General features: G+C 43.5%; 1 protein-coding gene across 5 annotated transcripts in view; it reads right to left on the bottom strand.

Annotated features, from left to right (window-relative positions):
- Window positions 1-16,532, bottom strand: part of NAV3 (neuron navigator 3) — a 934,586-nt gene that overhangs the window by 59,708 nt on the left and 858,346 nt on the right. For all 5 annotated transcript variants that reach the window (XM_060245118.1, XM_060245119.1, XM_060245121.1 and 2 more), the window contains 2 exons: window positions 14,493-14,516; window positions 11,540-11,617 (listed from right to left, as the gene is read on the bottom strand). In XM_060245118.1, coding sequence (XP_060101101.1) covers window positions 11,540-11,617; window positions 14,493-14,516 — 102 coding nt within the window. The remainder of the gene's footprint in view (window positions 1-11,539; window positions 11,618-14,492; window positions 14,517-16,532) is intronic.

The raw sequence follows: 16,532 nt of genomic DNA, 5'->3' as shown, positions 1-16,532 counted from the left end.
ACTTTATTAATTCTTTCATCATGGTCTTTCACTTTCTCTTCAATCTCTTGGATTTTTTTTATACTGCTTTAAACTCTTTACCGAGAACTTCTATATCTTTTTTAAATTCCTTCTTACATTCACTTATAGAGTCATTAATCACTTTAGACAATCTTGCTTCCATGGCATCCATCTGTTCTTTTTTATGAGCCTTTTCCCCCTCTTCTAGTGTCTTAGCTCTTGTCTGTAATGGTTTTTGGGCTGACATCACTGCCTTCCCACTGTAAATATAGGCTTTACAATTGATGTCACCAAATTCTTTTTAAATGGTCTAGTCTTATAGATTAGGGCCTGCCCTTTCAGATAAGTCCAAAATCGCCTCCCTCCTATGCCCCAGAGTCCAGATATTATTTTTTAAAAATTATAGTTTTCCAAAATGGTGAATGATGTTTCTCTATGGTTTAATCCTAGAGAGGCTTAGGATGCTTCTAATTTTCCCTTCCCTTAATGGCCTCTTCCATCCACTCTTGCAACCAGGTCTCATTTATATAGTTATGAAGTCTCACGATGTTCCCAGACATCACTTCCTGTTACATCTTGTTGATCTGCAGTTCTTCAACTCTTGGAGGGGGTGACCGCAAGTATTCAAAACAATTTCAGCTTTTGCCTTTTTTTAAGCTTTATGTTGATTTAACTCAGTCCAAAATTCCCCCTCCTCCTTCTTCTTTATTATTAACTTTACTAGTTGCATTACTTCCTGTTTGATATTTTCTTCTGAATGTTTGTAACAGTTATTTTTTTCCTAATTTCTGATAAAATTACTACTGCTTTTCAGAGTTACCAAACTGAGGTTGAGGGTGACTACCACCAGGAACAAGAAGTGGAGAAATTTAGTTCCTGTCTCCCTACAAGTAGGATGACAATCACCCACAAGGTGTCCTCTTGTCCTTCAAGGAGAAGGATCCTTTATGGTAAGTTTCCAGCGGCTGTTCTCATAGGAGGACAACTCAGGACTCTTATGAGCACATATTTATTAACTCAAGTTTATCAGATACCAATCACACAGAATGTGTTTGGCAAGTATATACCAGTTTTTAGAAAGAATAAAGTTAGAGGGCAGCTATCCATAATTAATTTCAAACCTATCATTACTGATTTTTTTCTATAGTCAGATTGATAAATTTGGCATTAGGTTATGAACTAGTGAAAGCTTTTAAAAGACAAGTCAGGACTACACTCAAACTTGGGCATTTAATACACTGGGGTAATGGAATTATATACAAATTCTGGGACCAATTGAATGACTGGAACAAATTATACAAATTAGTTAGAGCCATACTTACTATATTTTTATAATTTGCCTTGATTGCTCAACTTGTTTGTGAGGAAACTGTTGCATGCATTATTTTTATTTCCTTTCATCTCATAATGGAAAGGTGAACTGGGGACAAATGGATCATGAAGAAATAAATAATAGAAATAGGGACAGTGGGGAAGGACTGGGATTACCACTAGAAATCAGATTTAGATCCAGGCTGCATGGAAAAGGGAGAGTGAGTTTTAACCTTTCAGCTCACTGTTATTAAAGGGGGAAAATAAGGGCACATCCTTTCTCTTTAAAAATGCTAACAGCTCAGGCAACCTAATTTTGATTAGCAGATATGTGTTGGGTTTATAAAGCTAATTCATGCTCCCTTCCCAGTATAGCCGTAATCTAAATCAGGACACATCTGCAAATTTCCTTTTACAGACAGATGGAGATCTGGGATCTTCATCATGCCTGTTGTGCTCTTTTACAGCCAGAATCAAAAGACTTTGATTTGGAATCAATTGAGTTTTCTATTACTGCAAGTGGGAAGAAGGGCAACCTTGTCTATTTCACATTTTCATTGCAAGCTTATCCTACATGGATTTTTTTGCATGTGGGTGCCACAATCCTCAGCAGAACCTTTTTGTGGAAGGGGTTCTTCCTATCATTTAAGTCAGCTGAAAAGCTTATAGGATCCAGTACCTTTCATCACACAAAACAGTCCCTTCTAGAAGACCAAGCAAATTCAAATTTTAATTTGTTTATACCCAACAAAAGCTGGAAAATGTTGACAGCAGCTGAAATTTAAGTTCACATCCTACTATGTCATATAGTATACACACAGTATAAATGCTACGTTACTCACAAACACCCTCTACTATCACTTCTTAACGGTGTTTATCCCTTTGCCTCAGCAAAAAACGGTAGTAATTCATTATCTTCCACATTCCACATTCTAACAAAAACCCCATTCTTCATATCTGGAATAAAATTTTATGGCATTTCTGAAATTCACTATGGATTGCATATAGAATAGGATTGAAATTATCATTGTTTTGTTTTCAGTTTAAATAATGACTGCAGCAACCTGCAAACAGACATGCATAAATCTCATTCAATTCAGTATAGGAAGGTAGCATTTTATTTAAAAGCAGCAGAAGAAAAACAGTAAAGAAAAACAAACCACTTATGATCAGAGTAGACAAACACCGGGAGGTGCATGGTCAATAGCTCTGCAGAAGTGTTATTGACCCAGTTGGGAAAAACGGATAGAAACATAAAGGGATCTTCAACGAGGCAAAAAATGCCTCACAGAACTGTTTCAGAGTGGGACAATAGCATTTAAAGAAAGGGTTAACCTCATTTCTACTTCTGCCTACAGTATCAAGATACATAAAACTTCAGCTGCATGTAAGGTTCTCCTTGATATGCACAAATTACAATGCTGGATCTCATCAAATGGCTGCATTTCAGAGGCAAAGAGAAAGAGCAAAAAGGGGCAGGGGGAAAGACCTCTGCAAGAAACCAAAGAGAGTACTGAATACCAAAGGCCACACAAAAGAAAAAGCTATGTACTGAATTATGTACAATGCGGCTCCCAACCGGAGGCAGGCTGCACAGCCTTGTCTCCGGGGGCCATTTTGCCCCTTCGTAAGGAGGAGGAGTGGGCAGGGCATTATGGGAGGTGAGGGTGAAGCAGGCACACCTTAACGGCTGTCTCCGCTTCTGCCTCCTAATCTTCGCCTCGTGCTCAGGGAGTGGAGAGCTTGGACAAGCTCCTCCTGTCCTGCCCGTCGCGGGGCCTTTTGGCGCGTTGGTTGTCGTGTTGTGGTAAGCCGCGGCGGTGATCCCTCAGCTGAGGGAGGTTGTAGCTCAGTGGTGGTGGTTTCCTGGTGGCTGCAGCAGATTTGGGCATCGAGGGATGGAGAGCACCCGGTTTTGGGCTGCGTAGAGGCGACAGGAGTGCTTTTTGGTGCAGCGGTTTGCTGTTGGCTGGGTTCTTTAGCTCAGCCAGCGTTTTTTCTCTGCCTTTTCCCAGGGGTTGTTTCCCCTCTGTAGCTGGGAATATTGGGTCTAGTTTTGGGGCCCTTTTCAGTCCCCCCGTCCTGATTGTTGGGGTGGTCTGCACTGTTGCCAGGCGGGCCGTTTAGGGGTCTAGCTTTGGGGCCCTCTTCATTCCCCCCATCCTATTGTTAGGGTGGTCTGCACTGTTGCTGGGCAGGACAGTGGCCATTTTCGCTGCTTATTACTCCCCTGTTGCTGGGCGAGGCACCGACCATTTTCGCTGCTTATTACTTCCCTGTTGCTAGGCAGGGTGGCAGCCATTTTTTGTTAGTTTCTGCTTAGAGCCACCCCCCACCCCATTTTTTGCAGGCTAGATATTGGGCTCACTAGCCATGCCTAAGGGGCAAGGAAAATCAAAGGGCAAGAGCCTTGCACCAAAATCCCAGCCTCGCCAGTCAGTTTCTTATAAGCGCCTGGCGCCTCAGCCTATATCATATGAGGATGACTCCTTTGAGTAGTCTGTATTAGCTAGGTTGGCTGCTTTGGAGAGTTCTTGTGGCAAGCCCCATATCACAGAGGTTGGGGGTAAGAAGGGCGTTTCATCCAAAGCTGTTAAGGCTGCTGATGGGAAACAGTTGCAAGAGATTCTTAACCGCTTGTCTTCTCTTGAGATCAGGTCTAGCCCTATTGAGACGGATGGAGCGTCACCTCTCCCAGTGGAAGTTCCTAATGTGGACGCCCGACAAGGTGTGCAGTTTGGTAGGGGCGAGTCTGTACAACACACTAATGTAGCTTGGCCCTGGGGGCCGTGGGGGCAGTTAGATACATTTGGGCCTGTGGCCAATAGCCAGTCTGTAGTGTTTACTAATCCTCAGCCTTGGGTTTGGGGTTTTAATTCAGCTAACCCTCTAGCATCTTGGGGTGGCCTGCCTGGCCACTTTCCTGGATTATCCTCAGCCCCTTGCGGTGGCTGGGGTTTCCCTTATCCCTGGGATCCATCTTACTCTTTGGTGATCTGGCTCTTCCCTTAGGGGATCACTTGTTGCCAGACAGCAAGGATAAAATATTAAAGGGTGAATTTGCGGATCTTTTTTCTCTGCTCTACAGGGAGCTTGAGGAAATGGATAAGGAGGACCTTGATGATAGGGAAAAGAAGAAAAGTTGATAGGACCTGGGCAAATTGGGTGCCTGGTTTCATTATTTACGCTGGAATAATTTCCAGGTCTCATTCATGGAGGGCCACTTTCCTTTTCCAGTATTTTGATATCATATACAAGAGCTACACCAGCTTTAGTGGCCCTGCCTGGCTTTAGTACAATGAGGAATTCAGGATGAGGGCCACCTTGAACCCATCCCTTCAATGGGATCAAATTCAGCCACAGTTGTGGCTGCAGGTTATGTCTCCAGCGAGACCTAATCTCAGAGATAGGTCAGATGGCCATGTTGTGCAGCACGCAGCCGCTGCTTCTGGTTCCCGCGGTAATGCGGGGCAGGCAGTTCAATCCCGCTTGCTCTGCTGGAAGGTTGGGTTCCAGGGGGTGTGTGGAAGGAAAAACTGCCCATTTAAGCACGAGTGCCCTCTGTGCGGAGGGACTCACTCCTTTACGAATTGTTCCCAGAGTAAACCCAGGAGGGGGCTGCACAGGCAGGGCTGTGGTGGGACAAATAAGCCTTTTGGAAAAGGGCCCCATCCCAATAAGGGTGACAGTGCTTGAGGCCTGGCTCCATAATTATCCTAAGGTTGAGGATAGAGTTTACTTGTTCAACGGTTTTAAGTTCAGTTTCAGAATTCCTTGTCAGGGACCCAGAAGGCCATTTATGGCCAATACCTGAAGTCAGTTACAGGTATGGAGCATATAGTTCGACAAAAAATAGGGAAAGAATTTGCTGAGGGAAGGTGATTGGTCCATTTCCTGCACCTCCTGTGAGTTCTCTGCGGGTCTCTCCTTTGGGCATTGTGCCTAAAAAGACCTCAAGGGAGTTTAGATTGATCCACCATTTATCTTACCCTCATGGGGAGTCGATGAATGTTGCTATACCTGAAGTATTGTGTACCGTGTGGTACACATCTTTTGATGCAGCGGTTCACATGGTGAGGCACTGTGGGGTGGGTGCTGAGTTGTCAAAATGCGATATAAAGTCTGCCTTTTGCCTTCTCCCTGTTCATCCTTTGGATTTTGAATTGCTGGGTTTCCAATTCGATGGGCAGTTTTACATGAATAGGGCTTTGCCCATGGGGTGCTCTGTTTCTTGTGCTGTGTTCGAGCGCTTTAGTTCTTTTTTAGAATGGGGTGTATGCTGTAGGCTGGTTTAACTAATGTGGTGCATTATCTTGATGTTTTTTTGTTTGCCGAACCCTTGGGCTCTGGCCAGTGTGCCCGTTTGCTGGAGGCCTTTACAGCGCAGTCTGAGGAGTTGGGCGTCCCCCTAGCCCATGAGAAGACAGAGGGCCCTACCCAGCAATTGACATTCTTAGGTGTTGAACTAGATTCCTTGCAGCAAACCTCTCACCTCCCAGGGGGAAAAAAATTGAGGCTCCAGGGGCTGGTTGCCCAGTTTTTGTTGTGGCAGAAGGAGTTGCAGCAGTTAGTGGGTCACCTAAACTTTGCTTATAAGGTGGTCACTCCTGGTCGTCCTTTCTTGAGTCTACACCAGCCGCATCACAGAATTAGGATTTCTGGATGCATCCGGGAGGACCTCTTCTTGTGGCAGGAGTTTTTGACCTCATTTAATGGTGTCTCCTTTTGGAGGGAGGATTTGAGGTTGGAAGCCGAGCTTCAAATTACATCTGATGCTGCAGGGTCCTTGGGATTTGGCGTCTATTTTCGCGGACACTGGTGCGTGGAGGACTGGCCTATGGAATGGGTAGATGCTGGGTGGACCAGGGACTTGACCTTCTTAGAGTTCTTCCCGATCTTGGTGTTCGTTTGGTTGCGGGGAAATGAGTTGGCGGACCACACAGTCCACTTTTGGTGTGACAATTTAGCTGTGGTGCATGTCATCAATTCCCTCACTCCTAAATCACCCAGGGTTATGAGGTTAGTTCACGCTTTCACACTGCAATGCCTGTGGCAGAATATTTTATTTTTTGCCAGGCATGTGCCTGGGGTGGATAATAGGGTGGCTGACGCTCTCTCTCGAAAACGGATGCAGAGGTTTCGGCAGCTCGCCCCAGATGCAGATCTTCTTTCTACAAGGATGCCCCTGGAGATTTGGATGATTGGCGGGTCAAGGCCGGCAAAGCGATAAGTATTGCTATTGCTCCTAGCACTAGAAAATCATACACAAGGGCAGTGAGCCAGTTTGAGAAGTTTAGGAGCTTCGTAGGTTAAAGCATGGAATGGCCTCTTCCAGTGGAGCATTTACTCCACTATTGAGTATCATTGCAGTGCAGGAGCCTGGCAATTCGATCCATTCAGGGCCGGTTATCTGCTTTGGCTTTTGCCAGTAAAGCCATGGGGTTACAGGAACTAACTAGTGATTTCCGCATTCGGAAGATGCTCGAAGGGTGGGCCAGAGAGGTCGGATGCAAGGCAGCCGATTTCACCCATAATTTTTAGGGGTTTACAGTCAGTCTGGGGTCAGGTGTGTCCGTCAGAGTATGAAACACTTCTCTTTCATTCTGCCTCCCTGGTGGCATTTTTTGGGGCTCTCCAGGTGAGTGAGCTGGTAACTCACCTGGAAGGGCCTTATTGGCCCAAGACATTCACATTGCTGATGGAGCGGCATACATCACAGTGCGTCGTTCTAAGACTGACCAGTTGCAGCGGAGGAACACTATTAGTTTGGGTGCCTGTTTCGAGGGGGAATTGTGTCCTGTACCAACTTTAATGCGCTATCTAGCTGCCCGTGGACACTGGTCAGTTGGGGTTAGTCTGTTGTTCCGGCATGAGGACGGTAGTCCCCTGACGAAGCATCAGTTTTGGTCTCTGACTGTCAAATCTCTCGCCAGGCTTGGCCTGGTGGGGGTTAAGTTTGGCATTCATTCTTTTCACATAGGGGCGGCTTCTATGGCGGCGACTCTGGGGTACTCCCCACCGTCCATTCAGAAGCTTGGTAGGTGGCGTTCCTCGGCCTATAAAGGCTGTCCACCCTCTGGCGCTGCAGTAACTGGCATCAGGTTATTGAGGGTGTGGTTATTCACTGTTTTCTTCTTTTCTCAGGTGCTGTTGTCCGTGGGGAGAGATGATGCGTCCTCATATGCGGGCACAGTTTCGTGTTCTGGGCTGCCCATAGGGCCAGGAGGACTTCGGCTGGGTCACAGCTGGGGCTCAGCAAGTAGGCTACCATAGAGTGGCGTGGATGGCACGGTCTCCATTGGTCTGGCCTGTTGCCCTTGCTTTTTGAAAATGTTCATGTTTTGCCGACACATGTTGTGGTGATACATTTGGGAGGAAACGATCTAGGCTTGCTCAAGGGTAAAGCCTTTGTGCTGCAGGTCAAGGATAACTTTCGAGTCATTAGGAGTTGTTGACCTCAGGTTTTGATTGTGAGGTTGGCCATGATTCCGCGCCAGATATGGCGTGAGGCATGGGATCCATGGATGATTGAGAGAGCTCGCTGCAAAGCCAATTTAGAAATTAAAAAAGCCCTTGAGGGGGGGTTGGGCCACTTTCTCCCTCATCCTGGGATCTGTGCTGATTGTACGGATTTATACAGGATTGATGGCATCCATCTTTCCGATATGGGAAACAACGCTTTTTTGAATGACTTAAAAATTGGGCTTCGGGAAGTGCTAGGCGTTTAGTGGGTACAGCTGCCTAAGCAGAGGCTTGGCCTCGCGGTGGCTGGGTTTTTTGCCTAACTTCTATTATGCAGCTCGGTTATAGCGCCCCAGTTTTGGGGCACGGGGTCTAGCTAAATCATTCCTGGCCCGTGCGGACTAGTTGAGTGATGAAACGGACTGCCTCGGGTTTGCATGGATTGATCCGCCCTTCAGCCCTGCGGATGGGGGCTGGAACTCCAGGGCATAACCTTTGCTAGGCTGGCCGGGTACGAGCCATGCATTTTGACTATACCTAGGGGCAGGGTGGCTCACCCGTCATGTAGCAGGGGAGGGATATTTTGTCCCCTGGCCCTACCATGCTGCCTGTTATGTTTATATTGCTGCCTGTTATGTTTATATTGTGTCCGTCTCTTCTTTCCATCTGTGGGGGCAATGTGGCTCCCAACCGGAGGCAGGCTGCACAGCCTTGTCTCTGGGGGCCGTTTTCCCCCTTTGTATGAAGGAGGAGCGGACAGGGCATTATGGAAAGTGAGGGCGGAGCAGGCACGCCTTAACGGCTGTCTCCGCTTCTGCCTCCAAGTTTTTGCCTTGTGCTCGGCCCACCCTTCTGCCCTTGAGGCAGTGTGGGTGATAGCTGGTTGCTCTTAATTTATAGGGGACTGGGTAGGAATTTTTTCATCTCTTCCTGTTTGGCTGTTGGGAGTGGTGTTTTTTGCCTACCTCACACTGCTTGTAGAAGGGATTGTGAGATTTGCTAGGGAGTGGCTGGTTTAAGTAGGCTGCTTACCTTCAGGTTGCCTGGGTTTTTTTGCCTAACTTCTGTTATGGAGCTCAGTGAGCACCAGTAGCACCCCAGTTTTGGGGCACCGGGTCTAGCTAAATCATTCGTGGCCTGTTCAGACTAGTTGAGTGATGAAGCAGAATGCCTCGGGTTTGCATTGATCCGCCCTTCAGCCGTGTGGATGGGGGCTGAAACTCCAGGGCATAACCTTTGCTAGGCCGGCCGGGTACGAGCCATGCATTTTGGGTATACCTAGGGGCAGGGTGGCTCGCTCGTCATGCAGCAGGGGAGGGGTTTTTCGTCCCCTGGCCCTGCCGTGCTGCCTGTTATGTTTATAGCCCTTGTTGTTAATTTAATAATAAAGAAAGTGGCCCTTAGTTATCCAAACCCTTGTGTCTGTCTCTTCCTTCCATCTGTGGGGGCAAATCAGATATTAACATACACAGTGCAAAGAGTACAGTGTGATGAATGAAAAAAGTCCTTATATACAGTGCAAAATACAGAGACCTTGGCCTCTTTAGTATTAGACCTGTACATGCAAGATTTTCAGAAATACACATGAGAAATTGCATCACAGTTATTTTTGAATTTCTTATTGTGAGCTCTTTCACCTCTTTCACCTCTTTTTTGTTGCATCCTTTCTTTTTTGTTGCTTCTGGTAATTCTCATGTGTTACAGATATGTTATTTAAATATTCTTAATCCTCTATGATTGGCTGATAAATAGTAAATATAACTTTTTTGCTGTTAATAAGTCCACTTAGATGTTAAATCATACTTGAAGATGTTTTGACTCTTACAAAATTTATTACAACTCATCGTGGCCATTCTGCAACAGGACTATAACATTTCTGAAGAAGATACTGAAATGGTGTTTTAAGTAGCTGGCAGACCATCAATTGCTGTACTTTTCCTTCTGTTATAACTCATTGTATTATGCACTGATTTTTTTTCCTATTTGAATGGTCATACTATATAGTATTTTACAGTGTATATAGGAATTGTTTACATTCATCACACTGTACTTTTTCTGCTGTATATATTAAAATGTGGTTTGTACATAATCCAGTACATAGCCTTTTCTATTGTGTGGCCTCTGGTATTCAGTACACAGTTTGGTTTGCACTTCAGCTACTCCCATCGTCACGCAGGCCAGCAGAGCTCAGAGGGCCAAGCCGCGCCGGCGCAGGAGTCTCCTGTCATCGTGCAGGCTGGTGGAGCTCAGAGGGCCAAGCCGCGCCTGTGCGGGGGTCTCCTGTCATCGCACGGGCCGGAGGAGCTCAAAGGGCCAAGCCACGCTTGCACAGGGGTCTCCTGTCATTGTGCAGGCCGGTGGAGCTCAGAAGGCCAAACTGCACAGTGCAGAACCAGCAGTTTTTAAGGTGAGTTGCTCCGATCCCCTTTCCCTTTCTTTCTTTCTTTCTTTCTTTCTTTCTTTCTTTCTTTCTTTCTTTCTTTCTTTCTTTCTTTCTTTCTTCCTTTCTTTCTTCCTTCTTTCCTTCCTTTTCCTTTGTTTCTTCCTTTTTCCTCTCCTATCTTTCTTCCTTTTTCCCTCCTCTTTCACTTGTTCCCTCCTTTTTCCTTCCTTCCTTCCTTTCTCTCTCTCTGTTTCATTCATTTTTTCCTTCTATCAGTCTTTCTGTCAATATTTCTTTTTCCCTTTGCCTTATTTCCCACTCCTCCCTCCCTTCCTCCCTCCCTCCCTTCCTTCCTCCCTTCCTTCCTTCCTCTCTCTCTCTCTCTCTCTCTCTTTCTTTCTTCCTTCCTTTTCCTTTGTTTCTTCCTTTTTCCCCTCCTATCTTTCTTCCTTTTTCCCTCCTCTTTCACTTGTTCCCTCCTTTTTCCTTCCTTCCTTTCTCTCTCTGTTTCATTCATTTTTTCCTTCTATCAGTCTTTCTGTCAATATTTCTTTTTCCCTTTGCCTTATTTCCCACTCCCCCCTTCCTCCCTCCCTCCCTCCCTCCCCCCCTTCCTTCCTTCCTTCCTTCCTTCCTTCACTACACCAAGCTGGCTCTTGTGATTGAGTAGTGCAGGGGTGACCAACGGTAGTTCTCCAGCCATTGGCCATGCTGGCTGGGGCTGATGGGAGTTGTAGGCAAAAAACATCTGGAGAGCTACTGTTAGGCACCCCTGGAGTAGTGTGTTGGAATTTGATTTTTTTTTTTTCTGGGATGGCTATATATTTATGGCTCTCTCTCTCGATATATATATATGTGTGTATGTGTGGCTATATATTTCTGGACTTTTTCCAATGCTAGAATATCTTTTTTGAGGTGTGGTGGTTATATATACACACACTCTGTACATGCAACAGGAGAATTTCCATAAAATGGAGAGAGTCTGTCTTCTCACATTAGAAGGGAACGAAAGAACTCTGAATAACTGGTAAAACTACATATTTCTCCTTCCATTTGGAAGAAGTTCTTACCACTTGTTAAATAAGGAAGACAATAAATGGCAGTATATAATACAACAGAAGGGGTTGAACACACTTTTACTGCATTACATGGCATGAATGGCTTATTTCTTGCCCTGAATTGCATCCAGTATTTATAAATAAATTCACTTTGTGGCTATTCACTTGAAATTTCTCCTGTACATTTGATCAATATAGTATACATTTTAACCACCCACCACATTTGATAAGTGTATGGTAACAATTTTCATCAGAAGACTTTTGTGGCTCCAGAGTCCCATTAAAAGTATATAGTATCTGTTTATGACAACAACAAATGACTTACATTTGCTGAGAGTTGTGATGTAAGGGTGGCCACTTTTTCCTGTGATGCAACCAGCTCTCTTCGTAGTTTATGAATTTGCTTGAAAGGAAGAGAATACATTTTATTAACTTTTTAAAAATATCAATATAAACTTATGCTTAAACAATAAAATTACTGAACATGCTAGATTGCAGCAGTAAAAATAGCTGGAATATTTATTCCCAGTATTTTTATATACAGCAAACACACTTTTCAAATAGTTTATTGAATGGCTTTAAAGATACCAGTAAGAAACAATATATGGGGGTTGCTGGGACAAGGGACATTCATGGCATTAATGTTGTGGATTATTTTGCCCTGGCCCCCTTTTTTTAGTCAAAGGAGGCAACAAGCAGGATGGGCCAGGGCTGGAAAGTCTCCAGCCAATGGTAGAGAGCAAAAGCCGCTACGCCTTTTCCCTAACAGCCTTTTGTTACTATAGCTGGCCACCCACCCATCAATGGAATAGGGTGGGATTAGCTGGTTATTACTATAAGGCCAAGTAGGAATTTGAGGGCAGGGGGTGTCACCCCAAAGCCAATTGGGGGGGAGGGGCTGGTTTGCCATGTCTTGGAAGGAGGTGTGCTTAGTTAAGTAGGCCTGGTTGTAGACATGCTAAGTCACAGTTAGTTACTCAAACAACAACAAAAAACTATGGAAAAATAACAAAAAATTAATGAAAAATACTTCAAAATTGTAATAGATAATTGAACACCTCAACTTCACACATTATTACATGTAATTACATATCTAGCATATTGTCAAAAATACAAGGTATAAAGTACAAGGAATAAATATTCAAAAGTGCTTGCAGTTAACCATGTCCAATCCAGCTTGAAATACTTGAAGACTATTTACACGACTCCGTGGGACAATTAAAGTCCCAGTGTCAAATGTGTTGCAATTGCAGATAATTCTTGTTCTTCAGCAAAGAATTTATGTGTCAGACGTGTAACTTAGCTGTAGTATCATGATATCTGTAATGTGCTGCTTGACATGACTAACGCCATATTGTACTCTGCTGTGACCCTGCTTTTACTAACCGTGAGAACAGCAACCTGTAGCTTTCCCCAGAGCAATCCCAAACCGCAGGGGGAGGAATTTCACACCCAGCCTAGGAGCCATCTGGGCCTTTGAAGTTACCATGCCCAAGGCGACCAGTGGGCAGCTTCCTGGCAGCAAAGATAAGGGAGGCATGGGAAGCGCCGACTGTCTCTGAGAGTGTGAAAATGCTGTATTGTTTCTCTCCTTTGAAATGTACAAAAAGGCAAGGCCCGGCCTTGAAAGTTATCAAACTCAATTTGCTTCCTTACTAGACTGATAGTTCTCAAATAAATGGATTAATATTGAAATACTATGACCCGCATCTGTTTGAAGTTCCTCGTCTGACATTATGATGCTAAGACATTGCTTTAAACTTTCTTTCTTTAAAGACATTTAATATATAGTGGATAGTCATTAGCCTCTAACAGTAAAGCCTGTAATACTGTTTCAATTGTCTTCATCTGAGAGACATGTTCCACTTAACTGTAACCAACACAAAACATCATTCTAACACATATTTCAACACTGCATACAACTCATTCAAATCAACCAGGACATCATAACTCACCAACTTCCAGCATACCACATTCCTGTGATATTAGCTCTGGAGAAAACCTCAAAGGATCTTCCCTCACAGTCTACTTTTATCTTTGCAAATTGGAAACAGCTGGTAAAACTTTTAAAACAACATTACAACATAAGGGCTGGAAACCCAAGCCTAATTGTTAAGCACCCCTTACTTTAAACAATACTGAAAAATAATTACCAAATTAGCTCTATATTATAAGAAGCAAGATAAATCCAGGGCTGAATTCAAACCTATGGGTTCCAATGCATTCATCTTGAAAATCAGGGCAGCTTCTTCCCTGAATAATATCCTTTGAATTTCATTCTGAGTTTTGTTAATCCCTTGATATTTATATAAGACACAAAACCTCATATCCCTATCAGTATGGTTAACGGATACAAAATGTTAACCATACATTTGACACTGGCACTTTAATTGTCCCGCGGAGTCGGGTGAATAGCCTTCAAGTATTTCAAACTGGATTAGACATGATTAACTGCAAACACTTTTGAATATTTATTCCTTGTACTTTATACCTTGTATTTTTGACAATATGCTATAATATGTAATTACATGTAATAATGTGTGAAGTTGAGGTGTTCAATTATCTATTACAATTTTGAAGTATTTTTCATTAATTTTTCGTTATTTTTCCACAGTTTTTTGTTGTTGTTTGAGTCACTTTCTGTGGAACTAGGCTTTTCAAGTCACAGTTAGTTGGCAGGAATAGTGCAGGTTGCTCATGTTGCATAGGCTAACACCCTGAGGCATCTGGCATTGGTGGAGGATGTATCTGGAACAGATCATCACATGCCTTAATGGGTAGGTGCACAGGGAAGGAGTGTCCTTGGAGCTGAGTGGTAGTGATCCAACGTGGTAGGAGCCTTATGGCACATCAAGGGAAGGGGATGAGGTTGTGCACTTCTTGGCATACTATGTACAGATGAAGATAAACAAGGGTGGCAGACGCACTTGCTAAGTTAGGAGCAAGGGTGGACCTGTCCATAAAAAGCAACCATGGTTGGCTGCCTAGTGCACACTGCCCTTGGGATAATTCACTTATAGTAATAAGTGACGATGATCAGCCATTTAAATAAATAAAAGTAGTTGAACCCATACATCTGCTTTGTGTCTTCATTCAGGGAGCGCTGGGAAATTACATTTTCAGCAGCATCCCATTAGCCACCATCTTCTGTGCTGCAGTTGAATATTTCTCTTAACTAATTACTGAAGAACAAGATTTCTTGTAGTTATTGTGAGGAAATGGATCTTTTTAGAGTAATACGTTCTACAGAAAATCATAATATATATTACAATTTTTACCTCTGAATGTGCTTTTTCTTCAGCCTGGTGGGGAAGGAAGAGGACAAAGAAAGCATTACTTTAATTAAAAATACAACTCAGTTGTATATGTTTAGGAAAACAAAAATAGCAGTTTGTTTTAGAATACATTTTTGTTATGTCATAACTGCAGTAAAGAATCAGAAAACACAAGCAATAAAACCTCGTGAGTATTTTCCCCAAGTGTAAATTTGTACACAAAGGTAATACTATAATAGAATACCATGATGCATTAATCCTTGCAATTCTTTTTCTATTTGAAGATTATTGATAGAACCACTGTTACTCATCATTATAAAAAAAAAATTCCATTGTTCCTCTGCACCAACATTGTAGCACAGAATCACAGATAGTCAGTGCACAGAGTCAGAGTCAGCACTACTTGCTTTCATGTATGATTGCACTAAATTAATAAAAACAAAGAGGAACAATAAAAGCAAGAATTAAAGCCAGCAGTTTTTGGAGGTTAGAATCACACAGACCTGTAATCTACATATTTAACAGCAATGCAGGTATCCATACAACAGTGAACATGTGGAGACATAACTAGAGAAATGAAGTCCCATATCTCACCCCCTGTGACCTGGCTGCAGTGACACATGTGATGGTCACTTCCAGGTGAGATTATTGTAGCTCTCTCTACTGCCCTAACTTGCCCTCGGCCCCACTCCAGAAACTCCAGCTGGTGCAGAACATTGCTGCATGGATGTTGACATCATCACCTGTATGGGCATGGATCCATCCTGTGCTGCATGACTGCACTACCTATTGAGAACTGGATTCGGTTCAAGGTCCTGATACTTACCTTTAAAGCCCCATATGGTCAGGAGCCAGCATACCTTCAGGACCGCCTCACCCTGTATAGCTCTGTAGGTCTTTACTAACAGTGACCCAACACCTTTGGGTGGTACCTGGGCCCAGAGATGTCCAACTTGACTAGGGCCAGGGTCTTTTTGGCCCTGGCCCCTGCATTGGAGATCTGAGCCCTGTGGGACATACTCCAATTCCACAGGGCCTGTAAAACAGACCTCTTTCACCAGGCCCTCAGTTGAGGCAGTGGATGTCACCTGTTATCAGCCTCCCCACTTCCATTCCATCCTAATGCTGTAGGGCCTGCTGGACCTGGACCGATAGGCCATGACTGTGAGGCTGAATTTGTGATTTTTCACTTTCAATGTTTAGTTCTGTAATTTTAGATTTTATATAATTTTAATCTGGTTTTAACTGTTTGACTCTTTGTTTCTATGACATAACCTGCCTTAAGCTTGTTCTACAGAAAGCAAAACAACAGAGGGAATCGTGCTATGGAAACCCAAATAAAGCACAAATGCTCATGGTCACAAATGCTGAAATTGTAAAAAATCTATTGCCCAATGAAAAATGTAACAAGACATTTAAACATTGGAAACACTGAGTTACAAAGAAACCTCAATGTGCAAATTATTGCAGACTCGGCAAATTGCATCAAAGCACCAATATCCTTAAAACAAACTTTTTGCTGATTTGGGGAACTCTGTTCCATTCTCAGATCCTGGAATAAAGTTGCTGAAATGAAGTCCTCCAATGATCCCAGCACACTAGATTATTGCGATGGAGGAGCTAGCAAACCAAGCCATTTCCCAGATGGCTTCTTCAGGTATGAAAACTTTCGGGATACATTTTTTCCAGTTATAATCACTTTGAGTCATGCAAATTGCTGGCATATGCAAACATTTCCAATGTTTAAATTTCTTGTTACATTTTTCATTGTGCAATAGATTTTTTACAATTTCAGCCTTTGTGACTGTGAGCATTTGTGCTTTATTTGGTGTTCTACAGGAAGGGCAAGCTATAAATAAAAGAAAATAAATAAAAATAAAGTTTCATTCCAAAATATTACAAACAGTTGCATAGCTACCGTGGGGAATCAGGAGTAGCATAGGCACAGGCTACGGGGTGGGAAGAATGCTTAGAGGAAAATAGGAGCTGTGAAAGGCAAGATGGAAAAGTAGAATAGGATTTGTAAAAAATGAAGGGAAGTTA

The sequence above is a fragment of the Heteronotia binoei genome, chromosome 8 (assembly GCF_032191835.1).
Source record: "Heteronotia binoei isolate CCM8104 ecotype False Entrance Well chromosome 8, APGP_CSIRO_Hbin_v1, whole genome shotgun sequence".
In the NCBI taxonomy this organism is placed as follows: Eukaryota; Metazoa; Chordata; class Lepidosauria; order Squamata; family Gekkonidae; genus Heteronotia; species Heteronotia binoei.
Note: the sequence above shows the minus strand (reverse complement) of the source record. Positions and strands in the feature narration are given on the sequence as shown.